A 23,110-nucleotide genomic window follows, 5' to 3' on the forward strand; every position below is an offset into this window, starting at 1 on the left:
CCCATGCGTGCCGTAGGGCATGGTCCGAAGAAGAATGCTCGCCAAGACAACCTGCCACGCCGAGACACCTGCTAGGCCGTATAGTCTGCACATCCCGCCTTGCATGACTATTCTTCATAAAAGACTTTTTGTTGTTCCGTCCCCGTACGACAATCATTTCGTTTGGCGTATGCGATTAGGGGACGTGGTTTTGTTGTTGATTAAAAAGGGGTGAGAGAAAGAGGCGACAAAGAAACGAGAATCGAATGCAACGAGGGGCGTCGAGCTGGTATTGTATGGGCATCATGGGTACTCAGACATGGATAACGAAGAAGGGAGAAAACAGTCCGCAGGTCGTTAGAGCGCAGGCAACTTAGCGCAGGGAGAAGCCCTTTCGCTTGCCCTCCTTCTCCAGTGGCCGTCCGCTCTCGATGCGCTGCTTCTTGTCTTCGAGCTCCATTCGTTGGCGGTCGAGTTGCTCCTTCATCTCCTTGTGTCGGGCATACAACTCTTCCTCTGACTGCTTGAGCTTGCTCTCCTTTTCGGCAACCTTTTGCTGGAACACCATCTTCATCTCCGCCTCCATCTTGGCGAGCTTCTGCTCGTGCAGGGCGCGCTCCTCCTCCTGCTTGACGGCGGGGTTGACCTCCTTGAACACGCTGGGGTCTTGCGACACGCCCATGGCGAGCAGCTTGTCGGTACGGTAGTTCTCGTACAGCTGGTTGTTGGTGTGCTCCTTGAGCTCCTCCATGTGGGTTCGGATGAGCATCTGTCGGAGCTTGACAAAGTCGCAGTGCTCCTCGTTATCCACCTCGATGATGCCCCAGGGGTAAGCACGGCCACGGATCTTGCGACCATCGGCGCTGGTGATCTCGTTGTTGGCACCAACAACGGCGAAGGGAACCTTGGACATGATCTCGTTGTTCTCAGCGATGGTCTCCTCATCATCAAGCTCGTATCGGGGGCCCTCGAAGATCTGGATGCCGTGGTACTTGATGTCGGCCAAGATCTAGGTGTGGTTAGCGTTTGATGTCTAGAAATGCAACAGGTAACTTACTCTGGCCTTGAAATTGGCAATCTCCTCATCGGTGAGGGTATCGGCCTTGGCAATGACGGGGATCAGGTTGACCTTGGTGTGGAGGCGTCGCATCACCTCAATGTCAAGAGGCTTGAGGGAGTGACCAGTGGGCTGGATGAAGAAAACACAGGCGTGAATTCGGTTGTCGACAATGTTCATGCGGTTGACCTTGTTCTCGGCATCGAGGTACGAGTCGAATCGCTGCTCAATGTTGTCGACAATGGGGCGCCACGACTCATCGTTGTTCACAAAGTCACCGAATCCAGGGGTGTCGACAACGGTGAGGCGAAGACGGACACCAGCCTCCTCAATGTCGGCGCTGATGGACTGAATGGTGACGGTCTTGGGAATGATGTCCAGGCTAGGGCCCTTGCGCTCCTTGGGAGGGTAGAGCGAGGTGTTGAAGAGGGTGTTAACCAGAGTAGACTTGCCCAGGCCAGACTCGCCTAGTACCGTTAGCAGACCTCTGTAAAATGGCTGTCGTTTAACTTACCAACAACCATCACGTTAAAGTTGAAGCCCTTTCGGACACTCTTGCGGTGCCACTGGTTGGGCAGGTTGGCGAAACCAACATATCCAGTGAGCTTTCTTCGGACAATGTTCCGGTTGTCAGCGGCGGGAGGCGGCTGGGAGGGAACTGTGCATGGTTAGTGGAAAGCTAGATAGAAGTTGGGATGTAACTTACCATTAGGGGGCGAGGCTGAAGGGGCCAGAGCCGGGGATTCGCTGCCGGGAGAAGCTATTAATAGAGTTAGCAAATGACAAGCAGAATTGATGTATAAATATTCTGGCAGATGTAGAGGCAAGAGGAGTCCTGACTCGATGAATCTGCTGCACTTGGTTGGCCACTTCCGAGGGTCAATCTGGCGATTTTCTTGGTGCCGATTCTCGAAGGTCTGGGCTGATTCCAATCCGCCGACTGGGTAGGGTCGACGTATAACTCGTCGAAGCTCATGGGATTCATCGGGCTCAATGTAGGAGGTTCCTCTGCTTCGACCTCGAGCATGCTGCGATACTGTTGGACGGTTGCACGGTTGGGATCAGGAGATGGGGTTTGGTTCTCCTGTCCCACCGGGAGGCTGCTCGCTCGCTTGGAATCATTCGATGTTTTCGCACTCGACTCGACAGGAGATGTAGAAGTCAAAGAAAAGGTTCCTTTGTCGAAATGCACACTCCGGGTGCGAGCCTTGACGTGTTGGATCAGGTCGAAGGTCATGGCCGATCCAGGGGTTGCAGTGAAGAGCTGATTCTCAACGAGGAATGCTTCGAGACCAAAAAGGGGCTAAGAACAGGACCCAAGAAAGCGTAGATGGCGGAAGAACGAATGTCGTCGCGTTATCGAGAGGCGATGTTGATGATGGGAGAAGGCGGTCCAGCTCCAGAGCAAGTTGTCCTCATGGCCAGGAGGGGGCAGCTCCTTCCTCCTCTCCTCTGCCTCTACCGACTGCCATGTGGCGTGGTCTGCGCACGCGAAAAAGAAAGAGGCATCTTACCCATAGTGATGTATCAAGAACGATCGATGAAGAGGGACTCGTGGGAAAGTACGGGTTCTAGAGGTCGAGGTTAGCTATGTCAGGGGAAAGGCCAGCTATACGAGCTCGGTCGGTTCGTAGGGAGACGACGAGAGAAAGGGCCGCGGTCGACACAGAAGCCACCTAGGCTACAGGCGCATCCGGCGAGGAGTTGTCGAGGCGAGTCTGAGTCGATCGAGGGCGCGCTTTCTCGAGTCGTGGGAGATTCGGGGCGGGCAGGGAGAGTCGAGAGGTGGAACGAGGACAGCAACTCACCCGGAATTAATTACCAGGAGACGCGTGTCAATGGGCGTCGCAAGTCGGCAAGACGAAGATTAGAAGGAAGGCCTCAAAATGTCGACACGGAACCTGCTCTCACGCGCGATGGGAGGCGATCGAGAGAAAGTACTTAGCAATGATGAGGAACGGAACGGGGGTAAAAGAGAGTCGAAGAAGAAGAAGGGAAATTTTGGGTGCGAGTGACAGGCGGAACAAGGAGACGAAATTCTGATGTGCTGTTCTCCCCCAGCAGAAGCGTCCTTGGGCAGAGCGTGCTGGCCTGGTCCTGCAACAAAAGGGGTTTGTGACGCTATGCCTCAAGAGGACTAGCGTCTCAGGGGGCGGGCTCCCAAATCCCAAGGCCCAGGGGCAAGCTCTGGAGAATTAGCGGGCAGGGCTGCTGGAAGGTCGCTGGACGGCCACTGTGATTCCGCGCTCCTGATTGGTTTCTGGGGGTACGGGTCCAATTAACGGCCTTGACAGGGGTTAAATGGCATTGTGCTGGAGCTCTCCCTCCCCCAATCTCCCAGCCTCAAGCGTGAAGCAAATTACCCGTACTTGGTGAGACGTAGTAATAAGGCTCTGGGCTGTAGTCACTGAGTCTTGCGTCGTTTGGCTGTTGATCTTGTTTCCTGTTCGTGGAGTCCCCTTAATGGAGCTCACAGCCCAGCGTCACTAGGAGCTTCCCTAGGCTCCGAGCTTAAGCTTGGTTCCAAAAGGGGAACGGCAGTCCAGGTCGCGTCGCATGGGACGACGCGCCAAGGGATTCGGCATCTCGAGACGACCATCTTTAAGGAGGTTGCAGTTCTCCTATCTCTGCACAGGATAATGCATACTCTTAATCTGATGCGGTGGCACGAACAATCTCAGCCATCATGGTCTTAACTACCGCCATTCCTTGCGCAACACGGCACAGCAAGGCAAGACATCAAGGAGCTCAGCCAAGCGCCTGTGAACGAGTGGTCTGAAGCACAGCGAGACATGCCCGCTGCTTGAAATTTGCCCACCATAAGAGAGTCGGTCTGCGTTGGGGTATGCAACTCCTTTCTCGGCTCAGAGTTGTGAGGCAGTTGGCTTCAGAAGCTCCAGCTCCCAACTCCAGAGCTCTATCGATACTGAGTCAGTATCGACAATGACATGCTCGTCTTCAAATGTGCCAAACTCTCCTGTCTTCTCTGACTGTCACATCGCCCAAACGCTGTCAAGTGGCGCGCCTCGGCCGCTCCCACGTCTGTGCTAGAGCCCGTCCATCCCTCGTTTATTCCCCGTCAGACATCAAACACAGCCAACTTCCCGTCCGTCAAGTTGTTTCCCTTCCCATGGTGGGTCTTGGACCCCGGCCCAGCCCGGCTCCGCCAAGGTGCCACTCGACCGCCTCTCGATAGCATCCATCCACGTCACTCGACATGAGCCAACCCCGTCTCACTTACAGTAGGTAATACGTGGTCGACGCATGTGTCGCTGTGGCTGTTCGTCCGCCTCGATTTAAATACTTTGCAAATCTTCGATTAAAGACTCAGCAAAAACTGCCAATTCTTTGAGCGTCTATCTGGAGCGCGTCCTCGGAAACGCGTTTCTCCCGCCGAGAAAGACGCCAGAAAGATGAACCTCCCCTAAGGATGATCATAAAGGTTTAGTGGAGGTTAGAAAATAATGCGTAAGTGACGATTATGATATTGCCTGTTTTTATGGTGATTTTCTATCAAACTCATTAGAGACTTGAATGTCCTTTGACCCACATGCCTCCGTGCCGTGTCCGAATGGTCGGGTTTCTCAACTCCTATACATACAAAGTATCAGGATCTTTGAATTGAACTCAGGTGGTTTGAAGAGACAACATAGACTCTAGTGGTGGCGAAAGCGAGCATCTAGAAACCAGTTGCCCGGTGCTCTTCCTGTGGAGGTCGGTAGTATAGGGTAACCAAGCCATCATCAACCATCTCAACTATGAACAGTCTTGTGCATGGGATTACGGAACCTGCCACGTGTTTTTCGGGTCTCGATATATTCGAAGCCTCGGGCATCGGTTTTTTGGTCGGCCCATCTTCCACAGAGGCGTGGGTGAGATCCAGGTCCCTAACACTGCAAAGGCTGTTGTCGACGAACGAATTGAGAAATGTTGAGCCGCTGACGTTTGGAGAGATCGACCACGAAGAAAAACATATGGAGATAAAATCCTACATGTACAAGATCAGTACAGATACAAACACAGGCAATTGGCGAAAGTAGTAATATCACTGAGTGATTAGATGAACATGGAAGGTGTGAGATGAATGATGTTGAGGACTCATGGTGATTTACCAGGCATGGAGAGTGGAGGGGACAGAAAAAAGTGAAGAAGAGAGAAATACTAAAGTAATTCACTGATGGGACTATTAAGACTCAATATGGGTTTACTCACACTGGGAGGCCCGGTGACTGAGCCCCAGAGAGGTGAGTTGTTCATCCCAAACACTAGCAAAGAAACCGCAATGCACCGAGCCGGCATGTATCCATAACAATGGATCTATGGATAAATATCTACGGTGACACTTTCGGTGTTGGCATTCTGTTTTCCTATGAAAATGTGTTTTGTTTTTCCGTGACTGCACGATAGCAATACCCACTGGATACTGATCTTGTCATCGGCCAGATGATCTCTGGAATATCGGGGGCCCCGAAAGGAACCGGGAGACTTGCACAGCATTGCGGGCTTACCCGAAATGCTACTAACTAAATCTTCTCCAGAAGGCCTGCCCTTGGTCTTCACCTCGATCATGGTGTAGCCTGATAATGTTATGGATCTACGAACCATCCTTCGCAAGGACGACACCTCCCCGCTGCCTGTATGTGAAAACAAGGTGCCCTGCCGACCATAGTTAATATACTGACAGTTTTTCAATCGTCCCGTCGACCGATAGCAAAAGGGAAGCACGGAACGCTAATACGTTTGCAAAGTCACTTGTCGCAAGGCTTACAACTTGATGCACCATCCGGGGCCCACACCGAGGGCTTGCAACCAGCCCCAAGCTTCCAGAGACATAGGAACATGGGTACATACGATAATTAGTTAAACAACATCGAGTTCCTTGTTCCGGTTGGTTCAACATCTCCTCCTCGCACAGGGTTGGTGATTTTCAGGTTATCTGATCTTGATCAATCTCATTCACGTGATGGTGAGCAAAAGATACGTACTGGATCTAAGAAAAGGATAAAAAAGTGGAGCGACATGCGTGGTGGCGCGCGGGCTGCCGTTGAGCCCCGCAACGCTAGTCTAGAATTGGACAAGACTCCATATCAAGCAAATCTGAAATCTCGAAACGCATCCCAACTTCAAGACAAGATGTCCGAGTGGTTAAGGAGATAGACTTGAAACAATCTTGATATCTATTGGCTTCGGCCGCGTAGGTTCGAACCCTGCTCTTGTCGTTTTGAACGGACTTCTAGGGAATTTTCCAGAATTTTTCTTTTTGGAACACGTTTTTGCTCGCCACAGCGTGAATTCAGGCTCCCATTGCGAAACCTTGACTGTGGCCTGTTTCAATTCAACCGTAGAAACAAGTTTTGCCAAGTGGTGGAAGCGTTGTTGGTACTCCCCGACCTGTAGGTAGCGAAATGTGCTCCTAGGGTGCTACTTCGACGGGGGCGAAAATGATGGGTAAATCCTTCTCCTAGAGCTCCATTCTGGCAAGTACAGAGAGTTCAGTAGCTACCTGATGAAATTCTAAGATGGCGGAGGATTATCTTGGTCGACGCTTGGTTAATGGTGGTCAATGCTACCCGCACGGAGCCGACCAATTTAGTCGGTGGCTGGTAATATTAGGCGACTCATGCTGATTTTTTTTTATTACGCAGAAATCCCATTTGAATGCGAATTTCCCATAATTGTTACTTGTTCATGCTCACAAGTGTTCGCATGCCTGCCAGTAGTGTCACTTGGTATAGGGAGCGGCTCGACGGCACACCGCCACCAAAGGAGCTCATCCTGCCAGCATAGATCAAAAACAGTGGATAGCCATGGCGTAGTAATGAATTTCCTAGCTAAATGCCCCATTGTCGAACAAAAATAAGCCTCAATGGGCATGGCCTGTTGAGCCAGTGCTTTCACTATTCTTTCGTTGCAGCAACACAGGGCTTTTTGCCAGGGCGGCGACAGTACGTCAAGCCATTCTGCATGTAGGCAACGGGAATGTGGTAGGCAATTGCTATGAACGTAGAATAGTGGGTATTACTGATGCTTGCTCCTTTGGGTCGTAAAAAAGGAGTGTGTTGCTTGAAGAACAGAGCCCCTCGCGATATTTCAACTTTGGTTAATTTAGCAGCTGGATTTGCACCTCTCCTCCTTGTTTCTACTCCTTGTTTCGTCGTGTAATAGCCCCCTTCCCTGGGGACATGGTGGTGGATATCGAGGTCGTCCATCACCAAATTCGGAATAGACAACGTGGCCGAGTGGTTAAGGCGATGCCCTGCTATCCTGCATATCTAGGCATTGTGTTCGCACGCGTAGGTTCGAATCCTGCCGTTGTCGATGTTCTTTTTGCTCTTTTCTATCATGTTTTTGCTGGTGAACTCGCTCTCTTGACGGTGTAGTGTTTCTGGCTGATTTGGACATTGCTTGCCATTTTGTCGCCGCTCCGGGCGCAAGTCTTGGTTTGTGAAGGCTTACGACGTCAGCACACTTTCAAGAAGCATCATATTCATATCAGTTTTTATCCTTTTGCGTTTCTTGCTCGTGTTGTTCCCTACGCCGGCGTATGTGACAATTCTTGGTTCCCGTTTTGTGTTGAGGAAGTAAGGTCCGGGCCGTGTGGGGCCGTGTGGGGCCGCACCGTTGACGCATCACCGACAGCGCAAGGCGAAAAAAGCATATGCTTCTCTAAACATGTCTTTTCCCCCCTTACGCAACTGGTCTGATCCGTGTTGTGGCTGATGGGTCTCAGATGCTGCCCTCCGGCACTTGGAGGAATTATCTAATGGCGGGGCAAAGAAGAAGATGAAGTAGAAGTAGAAGAAGAAGAAGGAGAGGGAGAGGCCCACGAAGCCGTAAGCTAAGCCACACTGCCGATGCCTGTTGGCATCACGGTGGTTGTTGCCCCCGTCACCGTCTCGTCTAAGAAAACGCCTCAAGTTGTATGAGACTCATGATAGAATATCATAAAGCATGTATAGAGAATACCTAACATATTCAAAAAGAAACATAAAATGATCATAAGACGATCACAAGGTTAGTCTCAGACCGAACCAGAGAATGAAGCGAAGAGTTGCCATACGGCGTATCTATACGGAGTAGACCCAACCACTCTTGACCCGTAAACCACCAGACCTGCCCTGAAAGACTACACTTTTGATTACACATAAACGCTCGCGCTCCCGAGCTATAATACAGTGTCATGCCGAACCACTCATAAACATTACTTGTATACATGGCCCCCTAAACCAGACCAGCCTGCTGGCTCGCAAAGAATCGCTTCGACTCGGCACACCTCTCGCTCTTGCAGCCAGGGCATCGGAGGCCCATCTGAGCCGAGCAAGCCTGGTTCTCGGCGAGATGTGCCTTGGCAATGTCGGCCAGGGCCTGAATGAACACGGGGCTGCCGTTCAAAGACTCTACTCGCTTGACGGTATCGCGATGGCCACTCTCGCCAATCACCTCCTCGTCCAGCTCGTAAAGAGTCTCGATGTGATCCGATGTGAAGGCGATGGGGATAAGGACAAGGTCCGTCTGGCCCTTGGCGATGTACTCCTCCACACTATCTGCGGTCTGAGGTCCCAGCCAGGCAGATGGTCCAACCTGGGACTGCCAGCATAGCCGGTATGGGTTCGAGAACTTGAGGCGCTGCATGACAGCATAGACGGTGGCCGCGACCTCACCGGGGTAAGGATCACCTGATGACATGTTAGGTCCGTTCATATTTCCGGGGTAGAGCACAAACCTCTGTTAACAACCGACATGGGAAGACTGTGCGCAGAAAAGAGCAGGACGACGTCCTTGCGACGCTCCTCGGGATACTCTGCCAGCTTCGCCTCAATGTTCTGCGCAAACGCCTCGACCAGACCACTGTGGACTGGCCAGCGGTCGATGACACTCCATGTAATGCTGCCGTCTCCAGACTCCTTGTTGGTCTTACCCTCGAGTCTGTGCCTCCACTTCCAGAGCTCGTTCAAGCTGCTGCCCGTTGTCGAGCAAGAGTACTGGGGATATTGGGTGAATGCGACGGCCCTGCCGCCACGGCCATTACCAAATCCGTCCTTCAGCAGCTGAGTGTACATCTCCTCGGTCAGAGGATCCGCATATCGGAAAGCGACATAAGGCTTATGGGGGGCAGTCTCGGGGGAGATCTTGTCCAAGATCTTGCACATCTCAGAGCTCTGATACTCGGACCACTTTCGAATGGGGGATCCTCCACCGATGGCATCGTATTGCTTCTGGATCTTGGGGGTTCGTCGCTTGGAGATGAGAGGGCCAAGGTAGTTTTGTAACCGGCCGAGGGGGATCAGGTCACCGTCAGCCTGTGGCAAGTTAGCATCTCCGAGGGGTTCCGGGACGTCGGCGATACTTACAAAGAGGCGGCTGAGAAAGTCACCGACTTCATCGAGAGTAGAAGGACCTCCCATGTTGAGAAAGACCATGGCGGTCGGGCCCTTGGAGCCGGTGGCATCTTGTGTGACGGGAGGGACTGGGGTGGCCAGGTATCGCTTCTGGCTGGCGATCTGAGGGAGCGCAAGACGATGGGAGCTGGCCTGGGAGATGCCCTTGTAGAGCTGGCCCCCGGAGCGTCGCAGAGCCATTGTTGGTGAATAGACAGAAATGTGAAGCACAAAAGGAGAGAAGAAAACGGGCGGACGTCAATTGGCAGTGGTGTGAGGGTTGGTAATGAGAAACAGCTGAGGGGCGCAAGAATTATTATGTATGGCAGCTAGGGCGGCGATGATGCACGCATTTCCACGGGCTCCGGGATCGCCAGCAGCGCATCTTATCGGAATTTTCACCGACGGGAGATATTGGGAGCTAGCAGGAACCTCGGCCGCTGCGGAATATCCGCGTTAGCACATGTACCTCTCAACAAGACATTCCCCGCCAATCATGAAGTTGGTAATCACTCCCCAGACTCGCTCACGTGACCTCGCGACAGGCAGCATCGCGCCCCCTGTTACAGAGGTCGCGTTTGCCTAGAGCTATGGCCCGCAGGATGAGATCACTCAGCTCTTAAGTTCCAGCTGACGCGCAATGAGAACCATCATTTTGCCATAACACACACATACACATCAACAATGGCAGACAAGCAAGATTGGCGCCGAGAAGATGAAGATGAAGGGGAGCAGGAGATTGATGAGAACGTGAGTATCAAAGCTCTTACTCTCGTACACCATGTTGATCCACTTTTAGAGTTACAAGGCGCAAAAGGATGCCATCTTGCTCGCTATAGATGTGAGCAAGTCAATGCTGGAGCCACCGCCGCACTCGGACTCCAAAAAGGCAGACCGGGACAGTCCCGTACAGGCAGCGTTGAAATGCGCCTACCATCTGATGGAGCAGCGCATCATCTCCAACCCCAAGGACATGATGGGCATTCTCCTATTCGGCACTGAAAAGTCCAAGTTCCAGGACTCGGGCGATGGTCGCAGTGGACTTGGATATCCTCATTGTTATCTATTCACTGATCTCGACGTCCCCGCGGCAGAGGACGTCAAGGCCCTGAAGGCTCTGGTTGAAGAGGGGGAAGACGAGGATGAAGTGTTGACGCCCTCAGAGGAGCCTGCCAGCATGGCCAACGTGCTCTTCTGCGCCAACCAGATTTTTACAACAAAGGCCGCAAACTTTGGTAGTCGTCGCCTGTTCATAGTGACCGACAACGATGACCCCCATGCGTCTGACAAGCAGGCAAGATCAGCCGCGGCTGTTCGCGCAAAGGATCTGTATGATCTTGGCATCATAATCGATCTCTTCCCCATCACTCGAGGGGATGATACCTTTGACCTGAACAAGTTTTATGATGTAAGACTCACCCTCAAGGCATGGCCAAATCGGCTAACAATAGAAGGACATCATCTACCGTGACCCAGTTGGTGAAGCCAACATGTCTGAGATTCGCACCTCCAAGTCTGGAGACGGACTTACTCTGCTCAACTCGCTTATCTTGAATGTGAATTCGAAGCAAACAGCGAAACGAGCACTCTTCTCAAACTTGCCTTTTGAGATTGCCCCTGGACTGCGGATCTCGGTCAAGGGATACAATATTGTCCATCGCCAAACGCCCGCCCGCACCTGTTATATCTGGCTCGATGGCGAGAAACCCCAGATTGCCGCAGGCGAAACTACCAGAATCGCCGAGGATAGTGCCCGAACGGTCGAGAAGGGAGAGACGAAGAAGGCGTACAAGTTTGGAGGTGAATACGTCTACTTTACCCCTGATGAGCAAAAGTCTCTCAAGGATTTTGGATCGCCAATCATCCGCATCATTGGCTTCAAGTCGCGGAGCCAGCTTCCCATCTGGGCGAGTGTTAAGAAGTCTACCTTTATCTTCCCCAGTGAAGAGGACTTTGTCGGCTCAACTCGAGTCTTTACTGCATTGTGGCAGAAGCTGCTTAAGGACGACAAGATTGGTCTTGCATGGTGCATCACCCGAGCCAACGCGCAGCCGATACTCGCGGCCATCATTCCATCTAGGGAGCGGTCTGATGATGAGTCGGGAACACCATACCTGCCTGCAGGTCTTTGGATCTATCCCCTTCCCTTCCTGGATGACCTGCGAAGCATCAACCCCCCAAGCGAAGTGATGCGAAGTTCTGATGAGCTCACGACACAAATGCGGACCATTGTGCAGCAGCTTCAACTCCCCAAGGCCATGTACAATCCGTCCAAGTACCCGAATCCTGCCCTTCAATGGCACTACAAGATTCTGCAGGCTCTTGCACTGGAAGAGGAGGTGCCTGAAAAGGCTGAAGATACGACTGAGCCCAAGTTCAAGGCCATTAGCAAGAGAGCTGGTGGTTACCTTGAAGATTGGTCAGAGACACTGGAGGGTGAAGCCGGCCGAGTTTCCAGTGCCAAGTCCACCAAGCGCGAGGCGGACGATGACGATGTGAAGCCAACCAAGAGGAGTAGAGGCTCATCAGAGAAGCCCTCTGGATCTTCACTCTCGACTTCTCAGCTGAAGGCGGCGATTGAGAGCGGTGGCATCACCAAGATGACGGTGGTGCAACTCAGAGACTTGCTGGGGGCCAAAGGCTTGAGCACAGCTGGTCGAAAGATGGATCTGATTGAGAGAGTCGAGCAGTGGGTGGAAGAAAATTCCTAGACATGGCCTTGATGGTTGTGTGTGTGTACTTGTATATTGGCTAATAGTTGAGTTGCGGCGTTTTTGGCCTGCGAGGCCGTATGGTAATCCGAGTGTATTTGTATTGATAGACGAGTAAAGATGGAAGTACTCCGTACTTGGTTCTCAATTCAGTGCGAGCGTGTGCATGTTATAGCGATTATCGGCTGCAATTCACAGGCGATGCGATTGATATCTTCAAACAACAACCAGCCGCCGTCAGTTCTCAACCTCAACGAACCACCAATAGATGAATCAAAATCTCTTTTACAAATCGTCTTTCAATTGAAGTTGATATTCGTTGATGGTGGTGATGGATGATATGCCCACGCCACCGTTGAGTGGCGGGCGCACACCCACCAAGCCTCACGCTGAGGAGCCGCCTGGTGACAGAACCTACACCCCTGTCGTCTCCTCCCCCAACCCACTACGACTCGCGAACGCGAAGCGTCTAGGCCCGCCAGCGCCATCGCCGACTCCTCACAGGCTTTCATCGTCAGCGCCCACCAGCAGCTCATCGCCACAGCAGGAGCCAGGCTCGGCCCAGTACCTCGACAGGCTGCTCCGCCTGGTCCGATGTCGCCGCATCCGACGCTCCAGCTCCAGCTCCGCCATGGCCGACTTTCTGGCGAGCTTCAATCTCGGAGCGCAGACGCCCGCCGCGTCCAGTAACCTGCAGTGCGATTCGGTCCAGGATTTGCAGCTTCACCTTCGCGGCGCTCTCGACGCCAAGGTCACCCCGAACCGCGCCGAGCATCTGTCCATCACCCTCGAGCTGAGGGCCACCGTCCGCTTCCAGCTTTCCGTCTCCGAACCCGAGAATGGCGCCCTCGATAATCTCAATAATATTGACCCGTTGATGGGAGGAATGCGCTCGGCGAGTGTTGCGGCCGATCAGGCTGGGGGACAGCTCTCACGGGTTGTTTTTGCCAATGACACCCTGATGAACCAACCACAAGATGACCCGGCCCTGCAACGATCTGTCGCAAAACACATTATCGGCCTTGTCAGCGCAACAGACGGTAGCACTTGGACTGTTCGAGAGGTATCGCGTGGGTCGCAAGGCTGGACTTTTACATATCTGTGCAAGGACTCCTATCAGCAATGGAATCGACAAACTTCAAAGAACCCAACCAAGGCAATTGTGGGTGAGTTCAGTCAACGGGACCCGGACCCAGTTCTGCATGGTAAGTTCAGAATGTCCTACGAATGGCTCAATCGTTGATCCCTTGAATCAGCTCGACCTGCCTTTGATTGCCGCGGATCCGTCACTATTGCATTCAATCGCAACAGCCGCGCAATCACGGTCAAGTACGATCACACACCCATGCACAAGACGGTTGCTCAGCTTGCCGAGTACTTCAAGCCTCCTCCTCGTCAACTAGGACCCGGCGCTCAGAAACTACAACACCAAAAGACCAAGGAAAAGACACCTAAGAAGGCAAACGGCGAGAAGAGGGAACGAAAGAAGCGAGAAACCAAGGCGCAAGATGAGAATGGGAACCCTCGGAAACGGAAAAAGAAGAATAACGGCGCAGCTCAAGCTGCTGCTCCTGCTGATGGACCCATGATACCTCCGGACTATCCTGGAGCGCCACCAATCGACGGACAAGGGGGACCTTATGCTGCTGGGGAGCAGACAGATGCAACTGCGCAGAACCAGCAAGGATTCAGCGATTACCCCCAGGGTCTGATGGGAGACGCGCCGGCCGCGGCTAATGGCTTAACTACGCAGACTGGCAGTCAACCTCCTTCAGTCACCTACCCAGTTAATGTCTCGGCAGCTGAAGCAGCACGTCGACGAGAGGCAGCCCTGACGATGCTCAGCAATGCGGGTGTTGAGCCGTCTACTCTGTCAGCTGAGCAGTTCAACATCTTCTCTAACCAGGCACCAGAACTTCAGCGAGAGTCTCTGGGTATGCTTGTCAAGTATGGTGCAGAACGGCTACGGATTGTTCATCCTGGTAACAGGGAGGGCTCTGCGCAGACAAACGCATCTGCTTCTACCCCGAGCAGTCAGACAACACCGTCTGGGCCCATGACGACCAAGGAACTCGTGCCCCAGTCCGGTGCCCAGAGCAACGCGGGAACAGACAATGAGGCTCCTACCAGCACTGAGGCAGAGGCTGTAGAAGTACCAGAGACAACGAAACCAGGCAAGAGGAAGAAGATAGCCAAATCACGGACAGCTTGCTTCCCTTGCAAGGCTCGAAAGACCAGGGTAAGTATTCTAGTGATATTAATGGCGGTGTCAACTAACAAAAGGAAAAGTGTCCAAAGGAGAGGCCTACTTGCACCGAGTGTGACAGCCACGGCACTGCATGTGAATATGCACCTCAAAAGCCAAGAAACAAAAAGAAGCAGCCTGAAAAGTCGGAGACCATAGTTGTCGAAGACGATGAAGAGGAAGAGGAAGACGTTCCTGAAGAGGAGGACAGCACTCAGCAAGACGCCTCACAAGACTACTCATACCCTCAGATGAACATTGGAAACATGGTCACAACCACGGATACAACATCTCAGGATCTCCAAACTTCCCAAAACGGCTACTATCAACCCCCCTCGGGTTTGTCATTGCCTCAACCAGACCCCTATTCGAACACACAACAGCCCATGACTGCCGATCCAGGGCTCGTCATGCCACCCAGGCAAACTTATAACACCGGTATGCCTGAAGTAACACACCCACCACCCCCAGCTCCGGCTCCGGCTGGCACAATTGCTCCTATCGAGTCACGACAATGGACAGCCATCGGACCTGGCAACAAGACGCGGCGAAGTCTTCCGTCTGAACCCGTTCACTCCAACGAGCAAAACGTGCCTGCTGCGAACCCTCAACCATCAGACTGGGCTCAAAGCTCCAACAACACTATGCCAGCGACAAATGTTTCATCTGTTTCGCCACAGATGGCATACTCTCGGTCTGCCAACCAGCGATCGCGGCAGGTGAACCAGAACGTCTCAAGAGACCATTCACAAATGGCCGATGGAATGCAGCAAGCAACGGCCGTGTCTAATACGGTGATGCAACAAGCTCGTCAGTCACCGGTAGCTGCCGCCGCCATAATAGCTCAGGCACGCAAGTCTCCATATCAACAGGCTGCTGTTCCTCGTGCCACATCCAGACAGAGCCAGCAAAACCAGTCACGGACTCCTGAAGCTGATCAGACCAGAGGCTATCAGCCACCTGCTGATATGGGCCATCAACACAACACCAGGTCATCTGCTCGCCATGACACATCCCAGATGACGAATAATTCTGGCTATGGCGAGTATGGGCGGTATGGTAGCACCAACACCGCAGCAAGTCATCAGCCGTCTCATCGGGGATATGATCAGACAAACTCGACGATGCAGCAGAACACTGACACGACCAGTCAGACTGCTGCCATGGCTATGTCGATGGCATCAGGGACACCGTCTACAATGAGCACCTCATACCCGGCTACTACCTCATCTGCAAATCAGTGGTCTAGCTCTTCAGGACGCAACGACCGTTCATATGGCAGCAACTCTTCGTATCATAACCAATCCGCATATTCACAGCCGGCATCCTCCAAGTCTGTCTCAACATCTAGACAGAACTTCAACATGCGCGGAAGCACACAACAAGACACTCGCACGAGCAGCAGCAACTCTTATGGCCAGCAGCAACAGCAGGATTATCCCTCTTACTCTGGGCCTACACAGCAGAGTCAGACAGGTGACCAGCCCTCAAGCTGGTACTTTCAAGGCTCGCACAACAGCTCTCTCAACCCAGGGAGCCAGTCGTCAGGCTACAGCTACGAGTCGTGGTCAGGGGTGTAATGTATATTTGGAACTATAAGCATCGTTTAGCGACGGTTTGATGATTGGGGGGGAACTGATTTTGGCCCATGGATCAAGGGCAGCGGTTACGGACACGGCCAATGTTTGACTTTGTAATTATTCATGTTTAGAGATACCCATGGGAATGTCAAGGGCCAGATGCTGCGTATTATTACTGAGCCATCACGATGTGTATAGCAGTTGCATGCGCTGTTTGAAATCATGATCATTATCCTTTGCGTCGTCTATCCGATTAGATCTATCCTATTCTCTGTCCTCCATGGTATTTCCATCACTACCTATTCAATACATCCTCTTCCCTTGGTGTTTGTCTAGTGACAGCCAGTTATTCAACTGTCGGCAGCCCTATTCCACATGCTCATAGACGGCAAACTTGCTCAGAGCTCGCAGCCTGGCGCCGTAAAAGTAGAGCAGCCAGATACCAATGATGCCAATGACACTGAGTCCACCGAGAAGACTGGTACCCTTGGCAACACCCAGGTTATCAAACAACGGCTGAGCAAAGAGCACGCTACCACAGGCCAGTGCGCTACGGAAGAAGTCGTTGGCGGCAAACAGACTGGCGGCGTACATGGGATAGCTCAGGGGGATGTAGACAAAGATACACTGCATGACGATGAAGACTGTAGCACCATAGATGGTGATGCCAATGGTCGGGGCGATCCAGTGAATCGACTTGCGGGCAGTCCAGGCGAAGAGGAAGAGACCGATCGTGGGGCCGATGGACGCCGGCAGAGCGGGAGCGAGACGGGCTTCTTGGACGGGCCAGCCGCGCTTGGCGATGCGGGGGTCCATGTAGTAGTAGAGGTAGGCGACGTAGATGGCTACTCCGATGATACAAGAGATGAGAACACAGAGGAAGACGAGACCGATCTCGCCGAGGTTCATGCCGTAGTAGACGGGGTAGACACGGGGGAAGACCTCGAAGACTGGTATAGTTAGAACTAAGAACTTATAGAGGGACGAGAGTGGAACTTACATGAATAGTAGATACCGTAGATGATGGCGGTATACACCTGCACGAAAAGCACAGCGGGATCCTTGATTGTGATCTCCATGGGCTTGATCAACGCATCAAGGGCAATAGAAGAAACCTTCATGTTGCGCTGGTCAATCTCGCTCTGCGACATGAAACGCTCGTTGCCCGTGAGCTTGCGGAGGCGCTTGGCCCGACGAAGGAGAATGTTGGCGCCGCTCGTCTCGGGGAGGAGGAGGAACATGAGGATGAAGACCGGGGCAGAGGCCCAGATGCTCTCGTATAGGGACCAGCGCCAGGACTTGGCGGGGACGGCGAAGCCGCTGAGCAGTGGGCCTAGGGCAGCTTGGAGATGTTAGTATTTGTTGGTGGAGGAGGAGATGGGGGATACTTACGTCCACAGTAGGCAGCAGAGACCCAGGCCATCATAGCGTAGGGGAGGGCCATGAGACTGTAGATATCGCCGAGGGATGCACCACCCGAGGCAAGACAAGGCGAGCCAAAGAAGCCCTGAAGGAATCGCAGAACCATTAGGCCGGGGTAGTTTCCAACAAGAGCTGTCGGGATGGAAATGATGACAAAGAGGAACATGGTGACAATGTAAACAGGGTTACGGCCAATGCGAGGAATCTCACTCAGGGGCGAGAACAGCAAAGGACCAATACCATATCCCAGGACGTAGAGCGCCAGGCCGAGTGTAGCCTTGAGCTGGCTCACGCCAAAGGCCTTCATGACACCCTCAGTCGACGACGTGTAGATAGCCGAGGAAGTGTAAACCACAAAGGTGTAAAGACAAATAATGAGCGAAATGCCCAGCCTCTTGTTGTTGGACCAGTTGTGTGGGTTATCGGCGTCATCACTGTAGTACCAGTCGACGAGAATAGCACCATCCTTTGTCTTTTTGGGCACGATAGGAATAGACTGAATCTTTTCAATCTCGTGCTCTTCATCGGCGTGCAGTCTATCAGCAGTATAAGCCTGCGTATCCTGCGCCGAGCGAGTCCGCTGCAACCTCAGGGGAGGTCTATCAGCCTTTTCAGGATCCTCGTCGTGCTCTGGCTTGTTGTTCTTTGGCTTTGGCTTTGTGTCGTCGTCTGCTGCGACGGTGGATGAGGCGGACGAGGCGGCGACTGTTAGGTTCTCGACTGGTGCGTCTTCGACGATGGCGTCGGGGTTGTTCATGAGCGTGATCCAGGGGTCGGGGAGCTTAAAGTCTTCCTTCTCCTCTGGATACTTTAGGTACTTGTTTCGGGTGACGAAGCGGATGACTTGCCCCAGGGGGGCGTCTCTGATTATGTCTGCCATTGTGTGTGATTGTAGTTTCTTTGATAACACTCGTGTCTTGTGTGATATCAGAGCTGTGGATGGAGCTTCAAGCTTGTTGAGTCTACTTCATTAACTACTGCGGCATCATGACATCTTATACACGTCCGCTGCAGACAACCACACCGGCCTTCGCACACAATACTTCCCCGCGATCCATCATGCTGCTGGGTAATCAACCTCGACGCCACGGAGATAGAAGCTCGGACTTGACGATGAGAGCGAAGTGCAAGAGACACACACTACCGTATGCACTCAACGCCTGTAAATCGCACTCGGACTAACTCGCATGCGCCCATTACCAATCTCTGGTTGGGCTGGCTCGGTGCTCGGTGTTGTAAGAGTTGAGCTCTCGGCCAAACGACGTGAGCTAGCCAAGAGCCGCGTGGTGGCATCCAAGTGGATGCACGCCACAGAGCCCAAGATTGCAAATCTGCCTCTTGTTTCAGTCAGTCACAGAGGATGGGACGGTCTAGCCCTAGGTCCAGCCTAGGGCTGACGCTGACGCGAGAAGCGGCACCGTAGGTTTAGAGTTATCGCCGCGTGCTATCTCCCCCAGAGCCGTGGGACCGAGATTTTCACAATGATGATTACATTTTGAGCGTGTAGACCCCCTGCAGCCGAACGGTCTAGATGTACATTCCATGTTGTACTGTAGAGATCGACAGCATGCATGAGGATCTGTGAGCACTAACACATCTCGGCTCACGACTTGGCAACGAGATGTTGGATCTGGCCTGGTAGTTGGATGATGATAAGAAACTTCATCCAGAAGGAACAAGGTGCTTCTCGCGCCCTTGGAAGATGCGTGGTTCTCACATCAGATTCTTGCCTCGACTGCCAACTCATTCACTCTGACAAGATGGAGATTCGTTTCTTCGTATTAGTCGACTCTCATACATCCATAGATACGTCATGGCCTTGTCCGTCTGGCTGCCACATGCCGTTGAAGCCACACACGTTTCTTAGCTCGGTACGATTAGAAATCGCCCCGTGCTCCCGGAAGCAGACTTGCCCAATCGGGCAATCCAATTAATCACCCTCGGCCAGAGTTTCCCGCCGTGCCCCGGACGAGCCGCAATGCCAAGCCCCGGCGTCCACAGGTCCACGATGCTTATTTCACGGCTCTTGCTCTTCTGCCGGTTCGAGCCAATACCGTCGAATCTCTTACTGGGCCCTTTGTGACTCACTCCGCCGGGTCTTGATCCGTCAGCTAGGACCAGGCCGCATCTCCAAAGAGTCCCGGTCGTATTCCAGCATAACGGCTTAGCAAAACGTGCGCCCTTCCGTGAGATGACATGACCACGGCTTGATTGGCACCGACTGCCCGGCCGCTGACGGGATCGACGCCCACCGCACATGCGGACCAGAACTCTGCTCGACCTCCATCCCCCCGGAAGGCCCGGAGCGGAGCTGACCTGGCTTACTCGATAACCATAACATATAGGGCCCATCCTGCCGGAGCCTCACAGCCAAAGCTCGCATCCTGCTGCTTGTCACGTCATTGACTCTCGTAGTGAGGGATTGTCTCTGCCACATGATGATTTAGACAACATCCTATCCGCGTCTGCGTAGCTGATAAGCCCCGAAGTTGCCGGCTGCCGAGCTGACTGAAAATGTAACCCGTGTATTGGCTGGCCTCGCAGTTTAGTGCTCTTCCGCTCGGCAGTTCATTCGCTCAGCGCTGCTCCTACAAGGCACCAGGCGTGTCGTTCTTTTCCCGCGTGTCAACCCCCTTGCTTCCCTGGCGGCGCTGGGAAAGCAACAACCGCACCATCTTGGCTGGCCCATCATCGCCTTGATCCAGCGCGTCCACGATCGGCCATACACGGTTGTCCTCCACTTCCAGACCAGCTTTGACAAGGGGCCGGGCCCATTCCGCCCACCGCCATAACTTGGGGTCCTCCTCCCCATTTCTCGACTTGTTCGTCGTAATAACACGGCTTGCCAGCCTGAACGCAACGTTGAGGTCGTCGAATTCGAGGCAGGCCAGGATCATCACGTCATACGCCTTGATGGTATCTCTTGACACCGCCTCGTTTCTGAACATGGAGCTGTAGTCTTTTGCCAGAGTGTACCTTGTCTTGGCTTGCTCAGTGTTCATCAACAAGTCCCTGAAGAGGAAATGGTCAGGGTTCTTGCCGCTGAGGAAGGCAAAATCGCGGTACAGAGGCATGGCAGCCTCTGTGCCACGTTCCTGGGCCATGGCTTCCATCGTAACCGAGATAGCCTGCGCCGAAAGATTTCCCCTGTTTTCCTCGAGAGCACCAACTGCCGTTTCGATGCGTTCTGGATTTTCCCTCAGTGCCTTGTAGACAGCCCTGGTGCTTCCTCGGTCCGGATGAAGACCTGCTTGCTCCATGGTGCTCAGATGCTGGAATGCACCCCCCAGATTTCCCGCCTTGATAGAGGCTTCGATGAGGGCTTCGTAATGCTCCTTGGAGATTTTGATATCCAGGTTACGTAGGATGTTGATAACCTCATGGGCTAAAATCATGTCGCCGTGTCTCGCTGCCGTGCCCAGAACGTTGTCGAGAGTAACAACGGAGGGGTTGTGCATAGGGGTCCTGACAGTGCGTGTCCATGCCCAAACCGTCCCCTCGTAGTGATATGCCTGGCTAAAGACATCCAGAGTATGGTAGAGGAGGCTCCTAAAGGCATCATCTGTACCCTTGGCAGCTCTCCTCTTCTTGAGCATCTCCAGCAGTCCGTCAAAGAGGCCTACTCTGCCAAACTCGATGATGAAGGCGTCGTAAACCCAAAGCTCAACCAGACCCTCTTGCTCAAAGAACTCCTCAAACTTTGACAGGGCGAGCTCGTGCTGTCCTTCCCGGAGCATTCCCACAATAATGTTTTGCCTGGCGCTTCTGGTGAATTCGAACCAGTAACTCTGCATCATCTCGATTACGCGCTGGCGTACGACGTAGTCGGGGTGGATGGCCAAAGCTTGCAGGGCGCTGTAGCATAGAGTTGGCGTAGGAGGAATGTTCTGGAGAGCCATGTCATCCAGCAGCCTGTCAACTCCTCGGGCTGAGCCTACGGGATCTACCAGGGCGTCCATCATACACTCGTAGACAAACGCATCGAGGGGGTAGTCGTGCTGGCTGACAAGGAACTTGACCAGATGGATCACTCTCTTATGACGGTTCGGTACTTTTCCAACTTGTCCACGACCGTTTGGCGCCCGTAGCACTCTGAGAGCCTCCACAATTGCTTCGGTGCTTGTGTGGTCAAGATGCGGCGATGCTAGCCTGAGAAGAGGATTCTTCGAGCCTCTGGCGGTCCTGTACCGTTCCTCTGGCGGGACCGGGCATCGGGGCTTCTTCCCTTTAGAAATGGTCCCTTGACCATCACTCCCTGGCTCAAATATTTGAAAGAATTGATCGAGACTTCCCACATGTCGGGAAGGGCGCTTGTCACCCGAGGCTTTGGTAGTATTTCGGCGACACTGGGTCACGGTCGATCGTCTTCCGGTCCATGTTCGCTGCGTCGGTAGGAGAAGTTGCGAATTGAGAGTCCGAGGCAAGGAGTATCCTTCCAATGCCGGGCGCAAGCAGCGCCAGAGTCCATCTGGCAACAATTGTGGGCGGCTCATGGCTTTTGAGGATTTATCATGGTTTCGGAGCTTGAATTTGGTCGGCACTTCTTTGCGTTTGAATTCCTTGGCGGAACACTTCCGCCGTTGGAGAATATCTCTAAAAACGTAATTATGCAACTGCGGGGGTAAACAGCCGCGCAGAGCCGCCCCTCACCTCTCAGCGCTCACCTTGGTCACCGAGAAGCCGCTCCACTGAGTTGTTCCATTCTCAACATTCCCTTTCCAGCGCGCGCATCACACATCACATAGCCGCTGGCGCAGACCCGACACCATGGTACGTTCACATAACCCTCCGGCACCCGATTTCGAGGCCAACAACATCTCTCTCGTCTCTTCACTCCCCGGCGCATCGCATAACGCAGTAAGAGCTAACCACTTCTCCAAACATAGCTACCCCTCGGTCTACTAAACGCGGCCCAAGGCCACCCCATGCTGGTCGAACTCAAGAACGGCGAGACCCTGAACGGACACCTGGTTTCCTGCGACACATGGATGAACCTTACACTCAGGGAGGTGGTTCAGACCAGCCCTGTACGTGCACCCGGCGAGGACGATAGCTACGAAGGGAGATACTAACCGGGACGCAGGAGGGCGACAAGTTTGTGCGGTTACCAGAGGTTTACGTCAAAGGAAACAACGTATGTTGCAATCTCGAGGCTTGCGCACGATATGTCGGGGAGAAACGCTGACGACGAATAGATCAAATACCTTAGAGTGCCAGACGAGATTATCGACCAGGTTAGCGAGTCCCAGAGAGGTCAGCAAGGAAACTTCCGCGGCGGACGAGGAGGACAGTCAAGAGGCGATCACGGTGGACGAGGCGGTGACCGTGGACGCGGTCGTGGTGGTGGTAGAGGCCGTGGACGAGGACGAGGTCAATAAGATTGCTACTATGCCTCTGACGATACCCTCCACGCACGGTCAGAAGTGGCTATGCATCACTCCCGCCAGAGGAATGCTCGATATCCAATAAAGGGAACCTGTCCCTCTGATATCGTGCCAACGCCTCAGGTTCTCACTCATGGGACCCTACCCTAAAGAGAGTGGACGACAATCCCACCCAACGAGACAAATCAGGGGACAGGCGGGCATGGATAGTACACCGTTGTGAGCATACACTCACTGTACGAGGTATGCCAGTCAACATCACTAGATTTACAGACAGCGCAGTTACGGTAATTGAAGCCGAAATATCGTCTATTCTATGCATAAATCATTCTACCCGGTCTATTCCGTGCAGAT

General features: G+C 53.2%; 7 protein-coding genes across 7 annotated transcripts; 3 read left to right on the forward strand and 4 right to left on the reverse strand.

Moving 5' to 3' along the window:
• Positions 1-352: 352 nt before the first annotated feature.
• Positions 353-2,554, reverse strand: NCS57_01235600 (uncharacterized protein; the record flags this gene model as incomplete). Its single annotated transcript, XM_053062031.1, has 6 exons — positions 353-988; positions 1,037-1,503; positions 1,551-1,694; positions 1,743-1,796; positions 1,907-2,320; positions 2,551-2,554. The coding sequence occupies 6 exons, from the start codon at positions 2,552-2,554 to the stop codon at positions 353-355; spliced, it is 1,719 nt and encodes a 572-aa protein (XP_052908559.1).
• Positions 2,555-8,257: 5,703 nt separating this feature from the next.
• Positions 8,258-9,615, reverse strand: NCS57_01235700 (Ferrochelatase; the record flags this gene model as incomplete). Its single annotated transcript, XM_053062032.1, has 3 exons — positions 8,258-8,712; positions 8,760-9,336; positions 9,388-9,615. 3 exons carry the CDS (start codon positions 9,613-9,615, stop codon positions 8,258-8,260), a joined length of 1,260 nt encoding a protein of 419 aa, XP_052908560.1.
• Positions 9,616-10,089: 474 nt separating this feature from the next.
• NCS57_01235800 (ATP-dependent DNA helicase II subunit 1) lies at positions 10,090-12,125 on the forward strand (the record flags this gene model as incomplete). The annotated part of the gene is made up of 3 exons (XM_053062033.1): positions 10,090-10,164; positions 10,214-10,822; positions 10,866-12,125. The coding sequence occupies exons 1-3, from the start codon at positions 10,099-10,101 to the stop codon at positions 12,123-12,125; spliced, it is 1,935 nt and encodes a 644-aa protein (XP_052908561.1). The 5' UTR covers positions 10,090-10,098.
• Positions 12,126-12,447: 322 nt separating this feature from the next.
• Positions 12,448-15,950, forward strand: NCS57_01235900 (ATP-dependent DNA helicase II subunit 1; the record flags this gene model as incomplete). Its single annotated transcript, XM_053062034.1, has 3 exons — positions 12,448-13,330; positions 13,382-14,364; positions 14,415-15,950. The coding sequence occupies 3 exons, from the start codon at positions 12,448-12,450 to the stop codon at positions 15,948-15,950; spliced, it is 3,402 nt and encodes a 1,133-aa protein (XP_052908562.1).
• A 366-nt stretch (positions 15,951-16,316) lies between these two features.
• On the reverse strand, positions 16,317-18,252 carry NCS57_01236000 (MFS domain-containing protein; the record flags this gene model as incomplete). The annotated part of the gene is made up of 3 exons (XM_053062035.1): positions 16,317-16,900; positions 16,951-17,292; positions 17,343-18,252. The coding sequence occupies 3 exons, from the start codon at positions 18,250-18,252 to the stop codon at positions 16,317-16,319; spliced, it is 1,836 nt and encodes a 611-aa protein (XP_052908563.1).
• Positions 18,253-19,960: 1,708 nt separating this feature from the next.
• Positions 19,961-21,859, reverse strand: NCS57_01236100 (uncharacterized protein; the record flags this gene model as incomplete). The annotated part of the gene is made up of 1 exon (XM_053062036.1): positions 19,961-21,859. The coding sequence occupies exon 1, from the start codon at positions 21,332-21,334 to the stop codon at positions 19,961-19,963; it is 1,374 nt and encodes a 457-aa protein (XP_052908564.1). The 5' UTR covers positions 21,335-21,859.
• Positions 21,860-22,139: 280 nt separating this feature from the next.
• Positions 22,140-22,750, forward strand: NCS57_01236200 (U6 snRNA-associated Sm-like protein LSm4; the record flags this gene model as incomplete). Its single annotated transcript, XM_053062037.1, has 4 exons — positions 22,140-22,142; positions 22,259-22,399; positions 22,456-22,506; positions 22,568-22,750. The coding sequence occupies 4 exons, from the start codon at positions 22,140-22,142 to the stop codon at positions 22,748-22,750; spliced, it is 378 nt and encodes a 125-aa protein (XP_052908565.1).
• Between the last annotated feature and the right edge of the window lie 360 nt (positions 22,751-23,110).

The sequence above is a fragment of the Fusarium keratoplasticum genome, chromosome 10 (assembly GCF_025433545.1).
Source record: "Fusarium keratoplasticum isolate Fu6.1 chromosome 10, whole genome shotgun sequence".
In the NCBI taxonomy this organism is placed as follows: Eukaryota; Fungi; Ascomycota; class Sordariomycetes; order Hypocreales; family Nectriaceae; genus Fusarium; species Fusarium keratoplasticum.